The 18,369-nt window shown below is 43.5% G+C and overlaps 1 protein-coding gene across 2 annotated transcripts; it reads left to right on the top strand.

Annotated features, from left to right (window-relative positions):
- The first annotated feature begins 287 nt into the window (after positions 1–287).
- On the top strand, positions 288–17,738 carry ESD (esterase D). 2 transcript variants are annotated; one of them, XM_053916752.1, is made up of 10 exons: positions 288–371; positions 2,688–2,736; positions 5,429–5,503; positions 6,727–6,815; positions 9,099–9,197; positions 10,381–10,505; positions 11,047–11,166; positions 12,904–13,002; positions 14,246–14,413; positions 17,506–17,738. In XM_053916752.1, the coding sequence occupies exons 3-10, from the start codon at positions 5,436–5,438 to the stop codon at positions 17,584–17,586; spliced, it is 849 nt and encodes a 282-aa protein (XP_053772727.1). In that variant the 5' UTR covers positions 288–371; positions 2,688–2,736; positions 5,429–5,435; the 3' UTR covers positions 17,587–17,738. The 2 variants fall into 2 exon arrangements, with proteins under 2 accessions (XP_053772727.1, XP_053772726.1); XM_053916751.1 differs by having other exon boundaries at positions 5,385–5,503.
- The last annotated feature ends 631 nt before the right edge of the window (positions 17,739–18,369 follow it).

The raw sequence follows: 18,369 nt of genomic DNA, 5'->3' as shown, positions 1-18,369 counted from the left end.
CGTGGAAATCTTGTCCACCAGTTAAACTGGACCAGAGCTGAGGTTTATTCAAGCCTAGGTATTTTCCCGCTGCCTGCGGGAAGAGGAAGGGCCAGCGAGGAAGGCAAGTCTGGGATGCGAGGACTCAGCCAGCCGCAGGAGCTAGGTGCTGGAGAGCTCGGGAACGTGGGGGCGGAGCCCTCGGGGCGGGGCCGCGGGCGGACAGGATTGGGGATAGGCGGGCGTCAGAGGGGGCGGGGCGGGGCCGCGGACGGAGGGGGACGAGGATAGGCAGGTGTCAGAGGGGGCGGGGCGGGGCCCTGGCGGCCATGTTGAGGCCCCGCCTTCCGCTTCCGACTGTCTCTTCTGTTATTTCCACCTGCGCTGCGGAGGTAAGGCTGGGTCTGTGCAGAGGCCCGAGGTCTGCGCGCACCTGGGTCTGGGGCTGCACCCGGGATCCGCGGGGCCTGGGCGGGGCGGGCGCCGGGGCTACTGGCGAGTCCTGCAGGCGCGAGTGCTGAGTCTGCAGGAGGCCGAGGGCTGGGGCGCTGGGGCGGGGACTGTGTCCCAAATTCCTGTTAGTTCCCCGGGATTCCAAGAGTGTGTTACTCGGGGCGCTCGGGCGTGCCGTCTCCGAGAGGCAGCTGTTGGTTTATCAGGTGTCCGCTGCATTTCCACAGATTTTCCCGAAATGTACACCCAGTGTATTGAGCAAACAGGCCACAAAGCGCTTCACTAGTCCCCCCAGGTGCCTGGTTCCGGGAGATGGAGTCCTGTAGTGTCCTGGGGGGCTTTCCTGATGCCATCGTCGGGGATGGCGTGAGCAGACTTTGTCGGAGGTCATTTGAGGATCCGGGAATAACAGTAGCCGACATTTGTGGGCATATCGTAGCCAGCAGTGTTTTCTAAGCAGTACTTGAATTAACTTACTTAGTCTCGGAAACAACACTATTAAATCGATCGAGGCGTGCAAGATTACGTAGATTGCCCAAAGTCATTAGAGTACGTGGTGAAGCCAGAATTTGAACCTGGAGGGGTCGGCCCCAGCCCCTGCTCTAAAAACGTTACACCGTGGCCTTGAGCAAAGCCACCCATTGGAAGCATCCAGACGATACTAGAATTCTACACAGTGGACTTTGATTAAGGTAAAATAGAAAGTGAGGCCAGAAAAATAGTGTGGGACTACGGAAGACAAGTTTAAGAGCCCAGTTAGGGTGTTTGAAGTCCATGGATGCCATATTTTCCCCCAAGATAAGTGAAAAATTCATATATGGGCAAGCCAGGTGAGTTTTTATGAAGGAGGAGAGACTGTGCTTAGTACACAGTTAAAGTGGGATGGAAGCGTATATGGAGGTGGTCAAGCATTTCTCATCTGATGGTTACTATGGGCACGCAAACCACGTTTTTTAAACTGACAGAATATACTTAACACTACCAGGCACCTAAAAATGGTTAAGACAGTGAATTTTATGCTATGTTTTTTAGTCACGATTTTAAAAAAGAGAGTGACTAACAATCCTGTTAGCCACGTTAAGTCTGAAAATGTGACACATATGTATCTATTGAGCAGGCTTCCATGGGGGGTTGACTTTGGTGGGACACACAAGAAGGAAACGGAAGAGAAGGCTGGGTTTTCATTTATTGTGTGAGAGTAGGAAGGCAAAGAAGGGGTAACTTCAAGACCTTTTAAACAGGTTGGGCAAGACAGGTATGGATTCAAAGAAAGGAAAGAACAAAATGGTTTGAAGGTGGGAGATAAGCTTGATTTTAAATACACTGAGTATCTTAGAAGGGTCCAGCCAGAAATTCAAATTCCGGCACTAAGGCTTGAGAACGATTGGATCTAGAGATGCAGATTTGGACTCTTGCACCCACAAGGTGTAGTTGACACTCAGGGAATGGGAGTTAGCGAGCAGAGGAGTGGAAGAGAAAAACCCAGATCCTGAGTTTGCAGTGGGGAGAGGATTTGGACAAAGACATGCCCGCCAGCAGTGCCGTCATCCACCGATGCTGGGGTGACCTGGGTAGGCTGTGAAGAGCCAGTGGAGGGGGCACTGAACAGAAAGAAAATGGGTCCACATCAGGGAGGGTGAGAGAGCAGGAGCAAAATACAAGTAGAGACGTATGGACCACTGACGAGTCTCGTGGGGAGAAGGAAAGAATGGGGGCAGACACAAAGAACCGATTTCTGGAGGCAGGTGACATTTAGATGAGGCCTCAGGTCCTCGTCTCTCCCCTCCGTTTTCCTCCCGACGTTACAAGTCTGACCTACAACTCCTGGCCAGACAGCTCTAGGCTTTTAAATCTTTCTCTCCTTTTCTAGTCCTCACTCCTATTTTCTTCACTCTCAGGAGTTGACTACATCTCCTACTTCCAAATGATACTTTAAAACTTTTGTTAAAATTTTATTTAAAAGGAAAAGAAGATAACTTTGTTTGTAGGCATCTTAGTCCAGCCAAAGTTGTTGACTAGTCACCAGGCCCTGTGGCAAAGCAGGTGTTCAGGTGACGACAGGAATGGCCAAGGAGAGACGGCGGTGCTGTTGCATTGGCCACGTCCTTCCCGCCACCAGGTCTGGGGCGCACAGTCGCCCACCTCAGGAGAAGAAAGCGTCTCTGCTGGGAAGATTAGTCTATTGCACATGGTTGTATAACCTTTGCTGTGAAACATAGGTCCTGTGTATAAACCCACTTGGTCTTTTTTTCCAGGATCATCTACCCTTTGGTGCGGACAAAACAGCCAGTAGCAGTTAGACAGGTGAACTGAAGTTTTATTTCTTGTGTGTTACTTGGAAAGTTGAATGAAAATCTAATAACTTGTTTTGAAACATTTTGCTCATAAAAAATTTAATGGAAAATGTAAATCACCTAGTGTACCATGTCATGAATCATAGTGTATCATATCTAGTTCTTAGCTTGTGTCCTGTTTCTTATTGAGCTTCTTTTTTCTTGATTTGTAATTGAATGTAGTTTCTAAAATGGGTGGTTAGAGAAAAATACTTTAAAGCTTTTATTTTCTTTTCTTTTAATCTACTTTATCTACTTTAATCTATTTTATTTTTAATTTTTAAAAAGCAGCATTTTATTGTATAAATGTACCATAGCTATTATATCTACTCATCTACCTGTGGACACTTGGGCCGCTTCCAAATTTGGCTATTGTAAATAATGCTGCAATGATCAAAGGGGTGCATGTATTCTTTCAAATTAGTGTTTCAGGTTATACAATGGAATACAACTCAGCCGTAATCAAGAAGAAAATGTTACCCTGTTTGACAGCAGGGATGGACCTGGAGAACATTATGCTAAGTGAAATAAGCCAGGCAGAGAAAGACAAGTGCCCTATGATTCCACTTACATGTGGAATCTAACGAACAATTAAACTACAAACAGAATAGAGACAGACTCATACATGGAGAGCAGGCTGACAGCTCTGGGGGTGGGGGAGGGTGTGTGGGGGTGCAGGGGTGGAGCCAAAAAGAAAAAGAACTCATGGACACGGACAACAGTGTGGTGATTGCTGGTGGGGGGATGGTGGGTGGTGGAGGCGGAAAGGGTATAGGGTGATAAGTGGAAAAAATACAATAAAAAATTATTAAAAAATACTTTTAAAAAACAGTATTTTAACTTTGTTTTCTCTGACCAAGTAGAAAATACCAGATTTTGAATTCGAATAAAGAATAGAGGAAGTAGACTAGTTGTACTTCACTAAAATGAATGATAAAGTATAGGGTGATAAAGGACAAGCTGATGTTTAAAACTTTCACATCATAGGTAGTAAGAGGTGAAAAAGTTCATTATTCATTATTTCAACAACTAATCCTTAGGGGCGTCTTGTGCACTAGAGATAGACTCGGTGCACAGTGTATTCGGAAGATACGAACGGTCCCTGCCAGGCTTGAGAAAATAGAATTTCCTGTAGACTAATTCAGCAAATCAGTTTTACTCCTTGGTCACAGGTGTGTATAGGTTAAAGTTATGCATCTGTTCATTATTTAAGATAGGATCATGAACAAGAAGAGCTAAAGTTAATATTCAGTAATTAATAACATCTAGTGAACAGTTTATTATTTAAGAATTTATCTTGTACACATTAAAAGCATAAATTTGTGAATAGAAGGTGATTTTTCTGTGTTTAATTATCGTACCATAATCCTATAAACTTAGTCAATCTTAGAGTGCCTAAAAAAAAAATTATTTAAGGGCCTTCTCCAGAGGCAGGAGAGCATACCCGCAGAGAGTAGGGGTGCCACACTTTCCGGGTTAGATCCCAGCTTTCTGATGCAAATCTAAGTGTTTGGATCTGTTGAGCGGATTACTTCAAGGTAGGATTGAAACTGATCTTACTGAGAACTTTGCAAAGATATTTCCACAATTGGCTTTCTAAGGTTATTGTCACATGCCTTCAAGGAATACCCCTAATGCACACCTGGTCGGCAGGCAGAACCTTTCACTGAGAAGCCGGCCAGGGTGGTCCAGCCTGTGAGGGGGCAGAGGGAGCCCTCCCTTGAGAGCTACAAGTCAGAGCCAGTTTGGTTCCTCCTTGCCCAATAAGCACCTGTGATAAAGATGGTTTTCAAATGTTCTTATAATAAAAGTTAACGTGTGGCATTTTAACATTTAAGTTTAAAATTATTTACGAAAATTGAAAAGATTTGTCAGAGAGCAAAGAATTACCAAACTTCAAAATTTCCCGATGACAACCTGCACTTTTCATTCACTTAGAACAGCTTTATGTTTTTCTAGCCGGTTTCTTTTCAAGGGGAAAAGATGGTCTAAAAGTTGGGCTTCCCTTTCCCAGAAAAACTCTCATAGGACAAGTAATGTGATCTGGTTTAACATAGAGAAGAGTGCTTGTCACACTGTAAGTGTCCAGTAAGTGTGATCTGTTGTTACTATTGTCAACATCGTTACGGTTATTTCACTTTCCTCCTGATTATGGTTAAAATCAACCCTAATCAGTCACGCCCATTCCTTGACTCCCTTGTTACACTTAGCAGGTAAGCTATCAACAATTTTTAGTCTTCTACGCTGAAGTACTCAAAGGTATAAGGGGAGCAAATAGCAATGGAAAAAAATAGAATAAAAATAATGTAAAAAAGAAAAAAAAGTAGTCAATTATTAACTTATTTATACTCTGCTTCTTTCTAAAAAGAATTTGAGGCAGTCCACACACACACACACACACACACACACACACACAAGCTTGCTAATAAATTGGTAATGACATAACAAAATATAAAGATTTTTTAAAGTGGTAACAAGTGAAACTGTGTTTGAAAGTTAAGTCAGTTTCTTAATATTATTTATGAGAGAAAATTAGCCTGTGAAGAAGAAGTCCAAGTGAAAAATATGTTGTATGTTTGGGCAGCTTATCTAAAAACAGGTTTCTTTCACATTTTTCAGGAACGAATTCTCTAGAAGTTAATGAGATTAGTCTTCACTAACAGGGCAAGAATGGCACTGAAACAGATTTCCAGCAGCAAGTGCTTTGGGGGATTCCAGAAAGTTTTTGAACATGACAGGTAACTCCTAAGATACAATTTAAGTATCTCTTATTCCGCTTCCATCCATTCGATTCTTTAAGACCGTGAAAGGTTATTGTTGCACGAATTACTGTTTACGTGGAAATAGATTTCTTTATCAAAGGTATCCAGCCTTGATACTGGTTTTAACAGAATGGTAGTGATAAAGAGCAAATGAAGGATGTGACACGTGTCAGTGCCCATGAGCGAACGTGTAATTTAAGATCTTTACAATTTAGTTTTTATAAAATTTTATACTTTTTTTTTGGAAACAGAAGCAGATTTTCTCTTAATAATATGAGTGCTACACTGAGGATGTTACATTTTTTAAAAAATTTACTCTGGCCTAAATGACAGTTTTGTGTATAGCACAGACTCAGGTTGATTATATGTCCCTCTGCTGGGTTGGCCCCATTCTTTAAGGGCCACGGTAAAAGGCCTGCCAGTAGGTATCTAGTGACATACTATGAAAAATAGAGACATTTATTGAAGAAAATATGAGATACAAGAAATATCATACATAGGACAGTACACCTTAGTCCCCATCAATGTAGTCTCCTTGGGACCTCACACAGTTCTCCCAATCGCCATCAGCTGCCCTGTCGTATTTTCCTGAATCTCATCAGTGGTCAGAAAACTCTTCCCTTTCAAAGGTGATTTTAGTTTGGGGAAAAGCCAGAAGTCACAGGGTGTCAAATCTGGGCTGTAGGCAGGCTAAGTCACCTGGGTGATTTGATGTTTCGCCAAAAAAAATCTGCCTGAGATGCGATGTATGAGCGGGAATGTTGTCCTGATGAAGCTGCCAGTCATGAGTTGCCCAGAGCTGCGGCCTTCTGAGTCATCCAAATAATTTCCACGGAGGAATGTTCAAGCTTAATGCAAAATCTGATGCAGATGCATTGCTCTGCTCACTCAGTCATTTTGAATGTGAGGGCCACACAGTACACGTGCTCACTCATCAGAATCTACCGCCCCCACTAACCAGTGCAGTGAAGTCGTCATTGTTCACACATGTGCATTACACTCCACTCTCCTTGGCTGCCAGGTGACATCGATGTTGCATGAACCATTCTCGTTTAGTTAACAATGGCTGGACTTTTCCCAGACGGACCCCTGTATATTGCCTACACGTTGGTGGAATCACTTTGGACATTACATCACTTCCATTATGTGTCCGTCCTGACGGATGCGGGGCACTGACTGTGTGACTGTTGAACTTTCAGCACTGAGCTGAGCTGCAAAATGAGGTTTGCGGTGTACTTGCCGCCCAAGGTGGAAACCGGGAAGTGCCCCGCGCTCTACTGGCTGTCTGGTAAGTGCACACGCGTGTCACACGGGAGACAGAGCTCCTCTTCCTTCCTAACTGGCTCGTCTCACTCGTTCGTCTGGACCAGGAGTGTGCTCTCTGAGCCGCGCATCAAAGGCACGGGGGGGGGGGGGGTGCCTGATGAGTCTGCTCGCACTGTATCCTGAGAATCCCTTCAGGCCTCCTGCACTACCTGGATTTCACTGCTTTTTTGTTTTGGTTTAATTTTGTGTTTATTTTACCTAAATTTCTGTTGAAACTTCTAGGGAGAGGAAGGCTAAGAGCACCGGGGCACGGCTTCCCTCAGGCAGCATGTCCCCCAGAAAAGCCCCCCAGAGTCACCAGTCTCCTTGCTGAAAGGGGACAGATTACGTTTCATATAATCCAAAAACGTCAGGACTGGGAATGAGAACTAGAAGTCTGTGCATTTCATACAGTAATGCTTTATACACATCTCGCCAACCCCAAAAAAGCCACGCTATCCTACTAAATATAAAATCACATCTTTTAAAAAATGTATTAGTTTTTAAATCAAATCTATGGGGGTGACCCTGGTTGATAAAATGACGTAGGCTTCAGGTGAGTGTCTGATCTGTGCGTGGCATTCTGTGCCCACCAGCCAAAGTATTTCACCTCTTCTCAGCTGGACCAAGTAACTCAGCAGAGAGTGTAAAGTTCTGGACTCAATGGGCAGAGCTTAGCAAGTTACTTACCTGGTTTGTGCCTGCCCAAGCGTTTCCTGTAGAGATCGCACTACTCACATGGAACGATATTAGGTAAAACCTGGATATTAATTAGTGATCATCTCCACACTTTTGAGAATAATCCTACTAGTAGAATTACCTTCACTTCTGTGAGTCTACAGTTCACTCCCTTCTACCATGATAGAGAAATTTGTGTTACAACTAGAAAAAAGTTTATTTTCCTCTGGTCTCTAAGCAGATTGCATTTCCCAAGGGCAAGGTACTGTGTCCCAGGCACAACTCAGAACTCTCCATGGTATTACAGTTAACCCTCGCACCGCCACATGAAGTAGAAATAGACAATATTGTGCACCGTTTTCAAATGAGGGAACTTAGGCTCAGAACACTGGAGCTGTGCGCCTCATTTTGTTTAGCTAGGAAGTGGCTGAGTGACGTGTAGACCAGATCCGTCCGGAATCCAAAGCCCATGCTTCCCGCACTGTTATCCTGCCTCTCTGAACACATCTATGTTACCAGTACTGGGGGCAGTTCCCCACCATGATGTGGCTCATATCTCTGGGTGCGCTGCAGAGGAGTGTGGTGGCCAGACAAGGACCTTGTTCTCTTTCCGTGACTAGTGAAAGTACGTGTGTGCTCACGGTTTACTGCTGCGTAGTAAACTCCCAGAACACTGCATCCAACGAGGCTTGTAACTTTGTATCTCGCATTAACTAACCACATCTCTGCTGGGCAGTCATTTCCTAAGTCTCTGTGCTGGCTGGTAGTTAATTCATACTGCACCAGGCACATCAACAAGCTTTGGCAATTAGCATTGCTAATTAATGAGCAGGGTCGCAGGCCACACGTGGTGGGCCTCTGGAGAAGGGCAGTTGGGTTAGGTACTGTTCAGCTCAGGAGTCTGTTGCCAGCTGAGGGTGATATGGTATCATCCTCCCTTCATTCTAATATTAGACTCCCATAACAAGAGAAGTAATGTGTGTCGCATACCACGTAACTAAAGGCATAGGAGTAGGAAAGATGGCAGAGCCAGTTGTAAACACCGGGGCTAAAACTCAGTTTCTCCATTTAAGGAAGGTATGCGGTGGCCCTTGCTCTCAGCACGCTGAGGAGCACTGGGGTGACGAGGCTGCTGTTGTGTTGCTGTGAACCACTTGTATATAAAAATACTAAGTTAACTTGTGGGGTGATCACCACAGTGTTTTCTCACTGAATATTTAGGTTTTGATGTAGGAATAGTCACGTGCTTAATTAGCAGGCGTGATGACGTTGCCTTGGGGTTGTTACGACCACGAGTGTTTTGGGCACCACGCAGGTGTTCCACAGCTTGAGAACGTCTGAACCCCCAGGCATATCTGGTCCCGAGGATGTCGGTGATGGGGACTTCAGTGAGTGACTTCAAAGCACAGCTCTGGGAGCGTTTCACCTAAGACAGATCTTAGACTAATACTGTTACAAATTGTATGGGAAGGGGAACTATAATGTCTTCTTTAGGACTATTTCTAAAAAAAAAGAAAAAAAAAAAAAAAAAAGCTTTTTGATAATACCAAGTGAGATGGTTTCCTGAGCTAATATTTTTGATCTTCAGGTTTAACTTGCACAGAACAGAATTTTATATCAAAATCCGGCTTTCATCAGGCCGCCTCGGAACATGGCCTTGTGGTCGTCAGTCCAGACACCAGCCCTCGTAAGTGTCCTCGCTCCTGAGTCCTTCGTGAGTGGCGGGAGTCTGTGAGACGGAGTTACAAGTGGGACGGTGCAGGCACTGTAGGATTCTTCCATATTGTTGCCGTATCTCTGTCGGTGTTTGCGATGATGTCATGGTCAATTACCACGCTTCTATGTTTCCCCTCCGACTGGTAAGCCGTCTTGCCACAAGGTAATTGTGTGTCCTCATCTCTGTTAGTCATCAAATAATCATACAGGTTAAAAAGTATTAGTTTCGCTGTGCGTGATTAGAATGTTTATATTAGAGAATAGTAAACTTTGGGCAGCTTTAACCCATCAGATAGTTAAAACTTGTTTTGTGACCCTAGAAGTCTCAGGAAATGAAATTCACTTGCCAGCTAAAACTGTCTAGGAACAAACTTTGAAAATATGAAGATTTAGTTTTAAAAATGATAAAATTCGCTAAAGATCATACATGAAAACTCCAGTAAATGGCCAAACGTCGTGTTCCTGGAGGGAAGGACTGAATGTCATGAAGGGGTCACGTCCCTCAAATTGCTCTGCCTGTTCCTGCAATTCTACTCGAGATTGCAGTGGTTGGCTTTTCAGCCACATGCAAGATATAAAATGTAGCCTAAAGGACTAAAAAGGAACACAAGAAAATCCCAGGGGAGGATGGGCAAGTATGGGAACACGGCGGAACTATTCCCAAGTCCATGGGGAGGCCCTCTCCATTCGTGGCCATGAATTGAGCAAAAGCATCTGTCTCCTGTCCCGTCCAAGACCACGGTGGTGAACAGAATTGTGGGCGTGTTGGTAATGGGGAGGGTCATCAGAGCAGGGTTCTCAACAAATTTCCAAGAGATAAAAAGAGGACGGAAGCCCTTTGCCAGGTAAGACAGAGTGAGGAAGTGCGGGTTCCGAAGACACTGGGGGGAACTTCATCAGCCAGGAGAGCCGGTGGGCCCTGCCTTGGCGGTGAGTGCCCAGCGGAAGGGCCTTCTCACACCTGCTTGGCTAGAACACGGCCCCACTCGGGGCCAGGAAGTGTGTGCCCCAAAAGGCAGAGAAGAGAGCCCACAGTATTTGGCGAACAGCTTTAATGCAGAGGAACTTTCTGATTCATTTAAAAGTGTGTAATGAAACACAGGCCACTGCTACAAAGTGGAAGAAACCACAAGACTGTCCCTTAATGTTCACAGGCGGCTGCAACATTAAAGGAGAAGACGACAGCTGGGACTTCGGCACCGGGGCTGGGTTTTACGTGGACGCCACTGAAGAGCCTTGGAAAACGAACTACAGGATGTACTCCTACGTAACGCAGGAGGTGACTCAGCTTGTGTCGCTACTGTTCACGGGTGACTGCCAGAACCTCGGTTTTGGACAAAAGCCTTTCTAGCCCTTAGAATTTTTTTTAAGATTACTTATTTATTTATTTTTAGAGAGGGGGAAGGGAGAAAGAGAGGGAGAGAAATATCAATGTGTGGTTGCCCCTCACAAGCCCCCCACTGGGGACCTGGCCGGCAACCCAGGCGTGTGCCCTGACTGGGAATCGAACTGGCAACCCTTTGCATCGCAGTCTGGTGCTCAATCCACTGAGCCACACCAGCCCGGGCTAGCCCTGAGAATTTTTAACTAGGATATGGTACAGATTCATTCATTAGTGAAAATTCCAGAGTTTACTACTACTGTCATTCTATTTACTGCCATTTAAATTAACACTAAATACAACTTTTTAAAAAACCTTCAGTAGTTCGTGCCATTGTAAGACTGTGATTTCAGAGTGTTGGTCAGGTCATTATTGTTATAACTGAAAAAGTCTACCTTCCTCTCATCTCATCTGTCACCCTATTAAATTTTTTTTTTAGCTTCCCCAACTCATCAACGCCAACTTTCCGGTGGACCCCCAACGGATGTCTGTTTTTGGCCACTCCATGGGAGGCCACGGGGCCCTGGTTTGTGCTTTGAAGAACCCTGGAAAATACAGAGTAAGGTCACTGAAGCTTCTTGGGGCAGAGATCTCTCCTGGATAATGTAATACTGGGAACTTTTAAAGACTGAAATTAGGGTTTCTAGTAGTATTGACACTAATCTTGTCTAGAAGTTTTGAGAATTTCAAGCGGTCGTGGGGGAGGGGAGGGGTATCAGATCTGACCACACAGTATATGCTACAGAGTCAGAAGCACAACTGTTCCGTCACAGTGGCTTCTTGTTAGTCTACAGGGTTTGTTGTTTTTTTTTTACTTTTTTAAAAAAGATTTCATTTATTTATTTTTAGAGAGGGGGGAGGGAGGGGGAGAGAGAGAGAGAGAGAAACAAACGTCCATGTTCGAGAAAGACAGGAATCGGTTGACTTGCACGTACCACTAATTGGGACCAAACCGAAACGCAGGCATGAGCCCTGACCAGGAATCGAACTGGCAGCCTGTCAGTGTATGGGGTGATCAGCCCACTGAGCCACACCCGTCAGGGCCACTACACGTATTTAAAAAATTGCATCTTATTTGTCATTGCTTCAGTTCAAACTATAGTTTTCTAGGCATTTTTTCCCTTAAGGGTATTCTTGATTAATGTTACTGTGGCAATATCTATCATTTACTTATATTTTTACCAGGAATATCTTTGACTTTGGTTTTCTGAGGGAGAAGATACTCGTGATTTGTAAAAGTTTAGGAGTTGTCTGTTTTTCATGCCTCTGATGAAAATTGGAATGCAGCTTGATTGAAAAATATTTCTCTCAGCCTTCCAATTCAGTTATTGGAAGCTTTGCTTCCTTGTTGTTTGTTGAATGAGCCGGGTGGGAGTCACCCCGTATGGAGAGAGTCACGCCACGCAGCGCAGCACGCGTGGGGCAGAAAGGGGGTGCCGAGGCAGCGATCAATCGTCCTCGGAGTGCTTCCGTCTCTAGACTCGAAAGGTCGCCGGTCAGAGACCTCAAGATTGTCCAATCCATTGTCTTCGCTTAGGAAGAACTTGTAATCATTCAAGGGGCGCTACTGAGAAACGAAAATATTTCTCATAGTTTCTTTCTGTGGCAGCTTTATTATAAAGTTGAATTAATTGATGGCATGATGGTGGGTTCTGAAAATAAGGCTTTGTTTTGTGCGTGCATGTGTGTGTGTGTAAGGCAATCAACTTCATTGTGTTTGAGGGAGACAGTCAAATTTCATTGAATTTTTGTCCTTTAAAAAAGCTGGTAGACAATAATAAGCATCACATTGAGGAGCGCTCTGAAGCTGAGCGATTCCATCCCCGCACTTTCCCCAGGGACTTGTTTATCGCGCTGTGATGCTGTGGCCAACAATGTGGCACAGAACACAAAACTACTGCGTTAAAAATTCTGCCCCATTTAGGGACATCGTGCAGTGCTTTCCTGGCTCTGTTCAAGAGAAACGACGTCTCAGATTTAACGGCATATCTCGGATTTTAAGAAGTAGAAATTGAATGTAAACTTCCGTCCATGCCTTATTTAATGAAAGTGTAATGTATCACTTTGCATTATTTTAGCACCTATGGTTTTATGAGCTCCTTTAACAGAACACAGGAAAGATGTGTTATGGGAAGATCTATAACTTAAGCTCATAATATAGCAAAAGGAAAATTGTTCACAGTGGTTTTCAAGGCAAGTCAGAGTTTATAAGCAAGTTGCAAATGTCTGTTCATATTTGATGTAGCAACATATAACTTGTTTTTAATTTTTTGTTTGTTTGTTTTTATTCCTAAAGTCTGTGTCAGCATTTGCTCCAATTTGCAATCCAGTGGTTTGTCCTTGGGGCAAAAAAGCCTTTAGTGGATATTTGGGAGCAGATCAAAGCAAGTGGAAGGTAGGCTATCTCCATATTCATTCGAAGCTTTCAAATGCACTCCAGAGGTGTACACTACAGGCCTATTTCTAGCCCACTCAAGCTAAGGATCCAGAATTTAAAATAATCAGCGAAAGTATAAATACAGAACAATAACACAACACCTACTTTCCAATTGTACTAAACTATGGCAGATGTTCTGAGGCTACATTTTTTTCCTGCTAATGGTCAATTTACGTCACTTCTAAATTAACATTGCTTCTGTATTAGCATTCCCCAAAATACCACACATTATTACTAAATCTAGATTTGCCTTTTATTAGCTGTAGCTCAATTATATACAATAGGAGCCATGAGAGCTGGCATTTTATTTTGTATCTTTTTCAAAATCTATCATCTCTCAGATTTGAATTTTAAATTCCAGATTTAAAAGTCTTTAAAAATAGACACTGTGTGATGTACATTTATGAGAATACTCCCAACTGCAAGATTACTTTTCAAGCATAGGCACCGAAGCTTCAAAATGAAAATAAAACTGGCTCTTTCTCCTGAGACTCATTTCACTCCTGTGTAGAAATGGGCCATTTGCTAACTCCACCAAGACTCGGAGAATTTTACAAATGAACTCGTCATCTCGTGCCTATTAACAAGTAGATAAAATTGTAACCACTAGCAGCTTCTCAGATAATAAATTTGAGGAGTTGTTGGTATGATTCAGGCTAATAAAATCAAGTCTTCCTGAAAATTCAGGACGACTTGATGTGTGTAGGGATGATGTATTTATATCTGGAGTTAGAGCTAAAAAAAGAAACTGGAAATTAGACTGTTTATTTGAAATAGAGAATATTTGGGAGTAGAAGAAAATTAAGGAACTTGAAGAAATAGTTTGTGGAGGGTTTTACAGGGGAAAAAACGTATGTGTTATTATTATTATTACTATTATTTTTGAGTTGAGAGAGAATCAAGAACCTTAAAAGTTTAAAAGGAAAAAAGGCTACACATGCTTGAGAAACAGGATTCTTACCACTGGCCTCAGACTGCTTGAAAGGAAAGGGAGAGCCCGTCACCGGGAAAGAGCCCTGAACGCCTTGTAAATAAGATCCTGGCCAGCCAGACTGTAAGCCAACTGAAAAGCACATTTCCGATTTCATCAGCCTTAGACTTTAAATGACTTCGAATTCCTATTTGGTTCTACTATAGTACACTCTGAAGACTGTGTTTCTGGGCACTTGTAGATTCATTTGCAATGTTTCTCTTTTTATAGGCTTACGATGCTACCCATCTTGTGAAGTCCTATCCAGGGTCCCAGCTGGACATCCTCATTGATCAAGGAAAAGATGACCAGTTTCTCTCCGACGGGCAGCTGCTGCCCGATAACTTCATAGCTGCCTGTACGGAAAAGAAAATCCCTGTCGTGTTTCGATTACAAGAGGCAAGTACTAGGGAACCTGAAAGAATCAAAAGCAGGATTCCGAGTACATGTTAAATTCCACTTTAGAATTTGAAATGCTACCTCTAGTAAGAGAGTTTTTAACTGATGGTAGGACACTTAAAATAAAAGCCTTTCTATTGTGTTAGTGATATCTAAGACCAAATTCCATAGAAATACGCAAGCTTTTGGTGGTGAAAAGTGTTTCCAGTTTTCTGACCCACTGCAAAAAGAGTAAATATTAAGAAGCGTAACACCTGAAGGTACTTACAGCAATCCTCAGCGTCACTGGGAGCGCCTTTCCTTACACAGGCGGCTGTTGTCGCAGAATGAAAAGGGCCAGTGTCCGTCCGCCTGACATTACGTGCACACCTTAGCCTCTGAAGCAGTGTATTGTTTGTCTCACACACGTACACTTTACATTGTCTGAATTACATACTAACCTCTTCGTTGTGCTACTTGGTATTTCTAGTTGTTTAAGAATAATTCATGAATTTCAAATGCTTTTGACTTCCAGCCAAGACACAGGCGTAGGTAGACACACCGTGCCTCCTCGCACAACCAAAAATAAGAACAACAACAAATTTAAAAACAAAAGACAACCAGAACTGCCAGAAAATTGAACTGTATGGAAGTCCAACAACCAAGGAGTTAAAGAAACACTCACCCAGACCAGCAGGAGGGGCAGAGACGGGCAGCTGGGCAGAGAGGACTCGTGACAAGTGGTGGCTAGAGGACCGGGGATCCCACATTCGTGTGCAGATAAACTGGGAGGAACAACTGGGAAGCGAGACAGACCACATGACCCAGGGCTCCAGCGGGGAAATAAAGCCTCAAACCTCAAACACCTGTGGGGGTTGAGGCGGCGGGAGAAACTCCCATTCTCACAGGAGAGTCCGTTGGAGAGACCCACAGGGTCCTAGAACATACACAACCCCGCCCACCCGGGAACCAGTACCAGAGAGGCCCAGTTTGCTTGTGGGTGGTGGGGGAAGTGACTGAAAGCTGGCAGAGAGCAGAGCAAGCGGCACTGTTCCCTCTTGGACCCTCCCCCACAGACAGCGTCACAACGCAGCCACGTGGGTTGCCCCACCCTGGTGAACACCTAAGGCTCCGCCCCTTACTACATAACAGGTACACCGAGACATTAAAAAAGGCCCAAATGAAAGAACCAATCAAAGCTCCAGAAAAAATACAACTAAGCGACAAAGACATAGCCAACCTATCAGATGCAGTTTAAAACTGGTAGTAATAAGCTCACAGAATTGGTCAAATATGGTTGCAAATTAGAGGAAAAAGTGAAGGCTATGAAAAGTGAAATAAAAATGCACAGGGAACCAACAGTGACGGGAAGGAAACTGGGGCTCAATTCAACAATTTGGACCAGAAGGAAGAAATAAACAGTTACCCGGAACAGAATGAAGAAATAAGAATTCAACAAAATGAGAAGAGGCTTAGGAACCTCCGGGACAACTTTAAACGTTCCAACATCCAAATCATACGGGTGCCAGAAGGAAAAGAGGAAGAGCAAGAAATGGAAAACTTATTTGAACAACTAATGAAGGAGAACTTCTTCAGTCTGGCCTAGGAAATAGACTTCTAGGAAGTCCAGGAAGCTCAGAGAGTCCCAAAGAAGTTGGACCCAAGGAAGCACACACCAAGGCACATCATAATCACATTAGCCAAGATTGAATATAAGGAGAGAATCTTAAGAGCAGCAAGAGAAAAGGAGACAGTTACCTACAAAGGAGTTCCCATCATACCATCAGCTGATTTCTCCAAAGAAACCTTGCAGACAAGTAGGGGCTGGAAAGAAGTATTCCAAGTCGTGAAAGGCAAAGACCTACATCCAAGATTGCTCTATCCAGCAAAGCTATCATTTAGAATGGAAGGGCAGATACAGTGTTTCCCAGATAAGGTCAAGGTAAAGGAGTTAGTTCATCATCACCAAGCCCCTATTATATGAAATGTTAAAGGGACTTATCCAAGAAAAAGAAGATCAAAAACTGTGAACAGTAAAATTACAACAAACAACTATCAACAACTGAACCTAAAAAACAAAAACGAACTAATCAAACAACTAGAACAGGAACAGAATCACAGAAACAGAGATCACATGGAGGGTTCTCAGTGGGCGGGGGGGAAGGTACAGGGAATAAGAAGCATAAATGGCAGGTACAAAATAGACGGGGAGGTTAAGAATAGTATAGGAAATGGAGAAGCCAAAGAATTTATATGTATGACCCATGGACATGAACTAAAGGGGGGGAATGTGGGTGGGAGGGGTGTGCAGGGCGGAGGAGAATAAAGGGGGGGAAGTGGGACAACTGTAATAGCATAATCAGTAACGTATATTTTTAAAAAAAGAAAAACAAATGCTTTGCAAATTCTCCTTGACTGAAATACTCTTGACTATTTACTGGTCACTCACCTGCCTGACACGTCACATTTTCTCTCTGCTTCATGGTAGTTTTCAAGAGTTTAACTTTTTACCCAGTTCGATTTGTTGCTAAAGGATGTCAGAGTTTAATGAGTCACTCCTTTTTCCTCAAATAGGGATGTGACGTGCTTTTACTGTGTGGGTGGATCTCTTAACGTGATTTATTGATGTGGCTGTTTGACTTACCAAACAATAATAGATCATTTACGTATTTTCACGTTCATTCTCTATATTGTTTGTGTATGCTCATTCGGTATTTTAACATTACCTCTCTTATTGATGTTAGTGCCCTTCTTGATGTTAGTGAGTTGAAACTTCTTATCCATGTTTCTAAGCTCTCTAAATTCTGATTCTTTCAGTTGTTGTTGGTATGATGTGTTTACTTTACATTTAATTGTTATTTCCTCTCTCTGCACATAAATGGCAGCATCTAGAACAAGGCTTTGCAGAATGTTTAATTTTTTTGTCATATTTTTGCTGCTCTTTTAAGTGAAAGTGTTAAAGTACAGTAGAAGCCTGATTTTGAGTATAAGCCTTCCTCATATTGTAATATTCTGACTACAAGCAAGTTAAGAGAAATGAGATGCACTTAATGTTTCTAATGTTTCTGAATGGTTGGTCGATCCCCGTCTTACCATCTCTGTCTGTCTTCTAGGGCTATGACCACAGCTACTACTTCATTGCAACCTTTATTACCGATCACATCAGACATCACGCAAAATACCTGAACGCTTGAAAAACGTCTGATAAGGGACTCTCCTCAGGATTATAAAAATTGTAATAAGCAGAATTGCAGGGGAAAAAAGATTTCAAAACAGTGTATTTCACAATGCTAAAAACGCTTCATTCTGTAGTTAAATCACCTTCCGAATAAAGACGTGACACCTGCTTCTGACTTACAGTTATTTGACCGGCGCTCACACGGGCAATCTTCAGTACTTTCCAGCTCTCTCGGGGTCATTTGGCAGTCATCACCGTCGGGAGCCAGGTGACAGAACGCCACTGTAACCCCCCTCACGGCACAGGACGCTGGCTCTGCTGGAGCAGGGGATTTAAAGGTCATTGAGCTGAATCTTCCCCTTCCCAGACCTGAAGCCCCCGAAGGCGCACACTGTCCTCACCGAGTTCGCTGGCAGATGTCTAGTGCCTGGCAGCTAGTAGGCATTTCATACCTGGCTGCTCGCTCTGAATCGGGAAGCAGGCCCAGAAACCTTACGTGACTTCCTCATCTTCACACAGTTCTCCGCGGGGCAGCTAAGATTAGAGGCCAGATTTCCTAAACCTGGTCCACTGAGGTTTCTTAACTTCTGAGCGGAACGGAGTCAGGGACATTGGTTTTGGGTGTCTCTCAAAGACAAGAATTAAGTAATTCGATCTATCTGAAAAGAGCTAGTAAGGGAACTTGCAAGTTTCATGTGTGTTGCTGTAAACAGATTTCTTCCCCCATAGTTAACATGTAGAGATTTAGCTTGTTGAGCTCACAAAGAAAAATAACCGGCTCTTTGCAATACCAAATTGT

The sequence above is a fragment of the Desmodus rotundus genome, chromosome 13 (genome assembly GCF_022682495.2).
Source record: "Desmodus rotundus isolate HL8 chromosome 13, HLdesRot8A.1, whole genome shotgun sequence".
Classification (NCBI taxonomy): domain Eukaryota; kingdom Metazoa; phylum Chordata; class Mammalia; order Chiroptera; family Phyllostomidae; genus Desmodus; species Desmodus rotundus.
The sequence above is the reverse complement of the archived record's forward strand: the minus strand, read 5'-3'. Positions and strand labels throughout refer to the sequence as shown.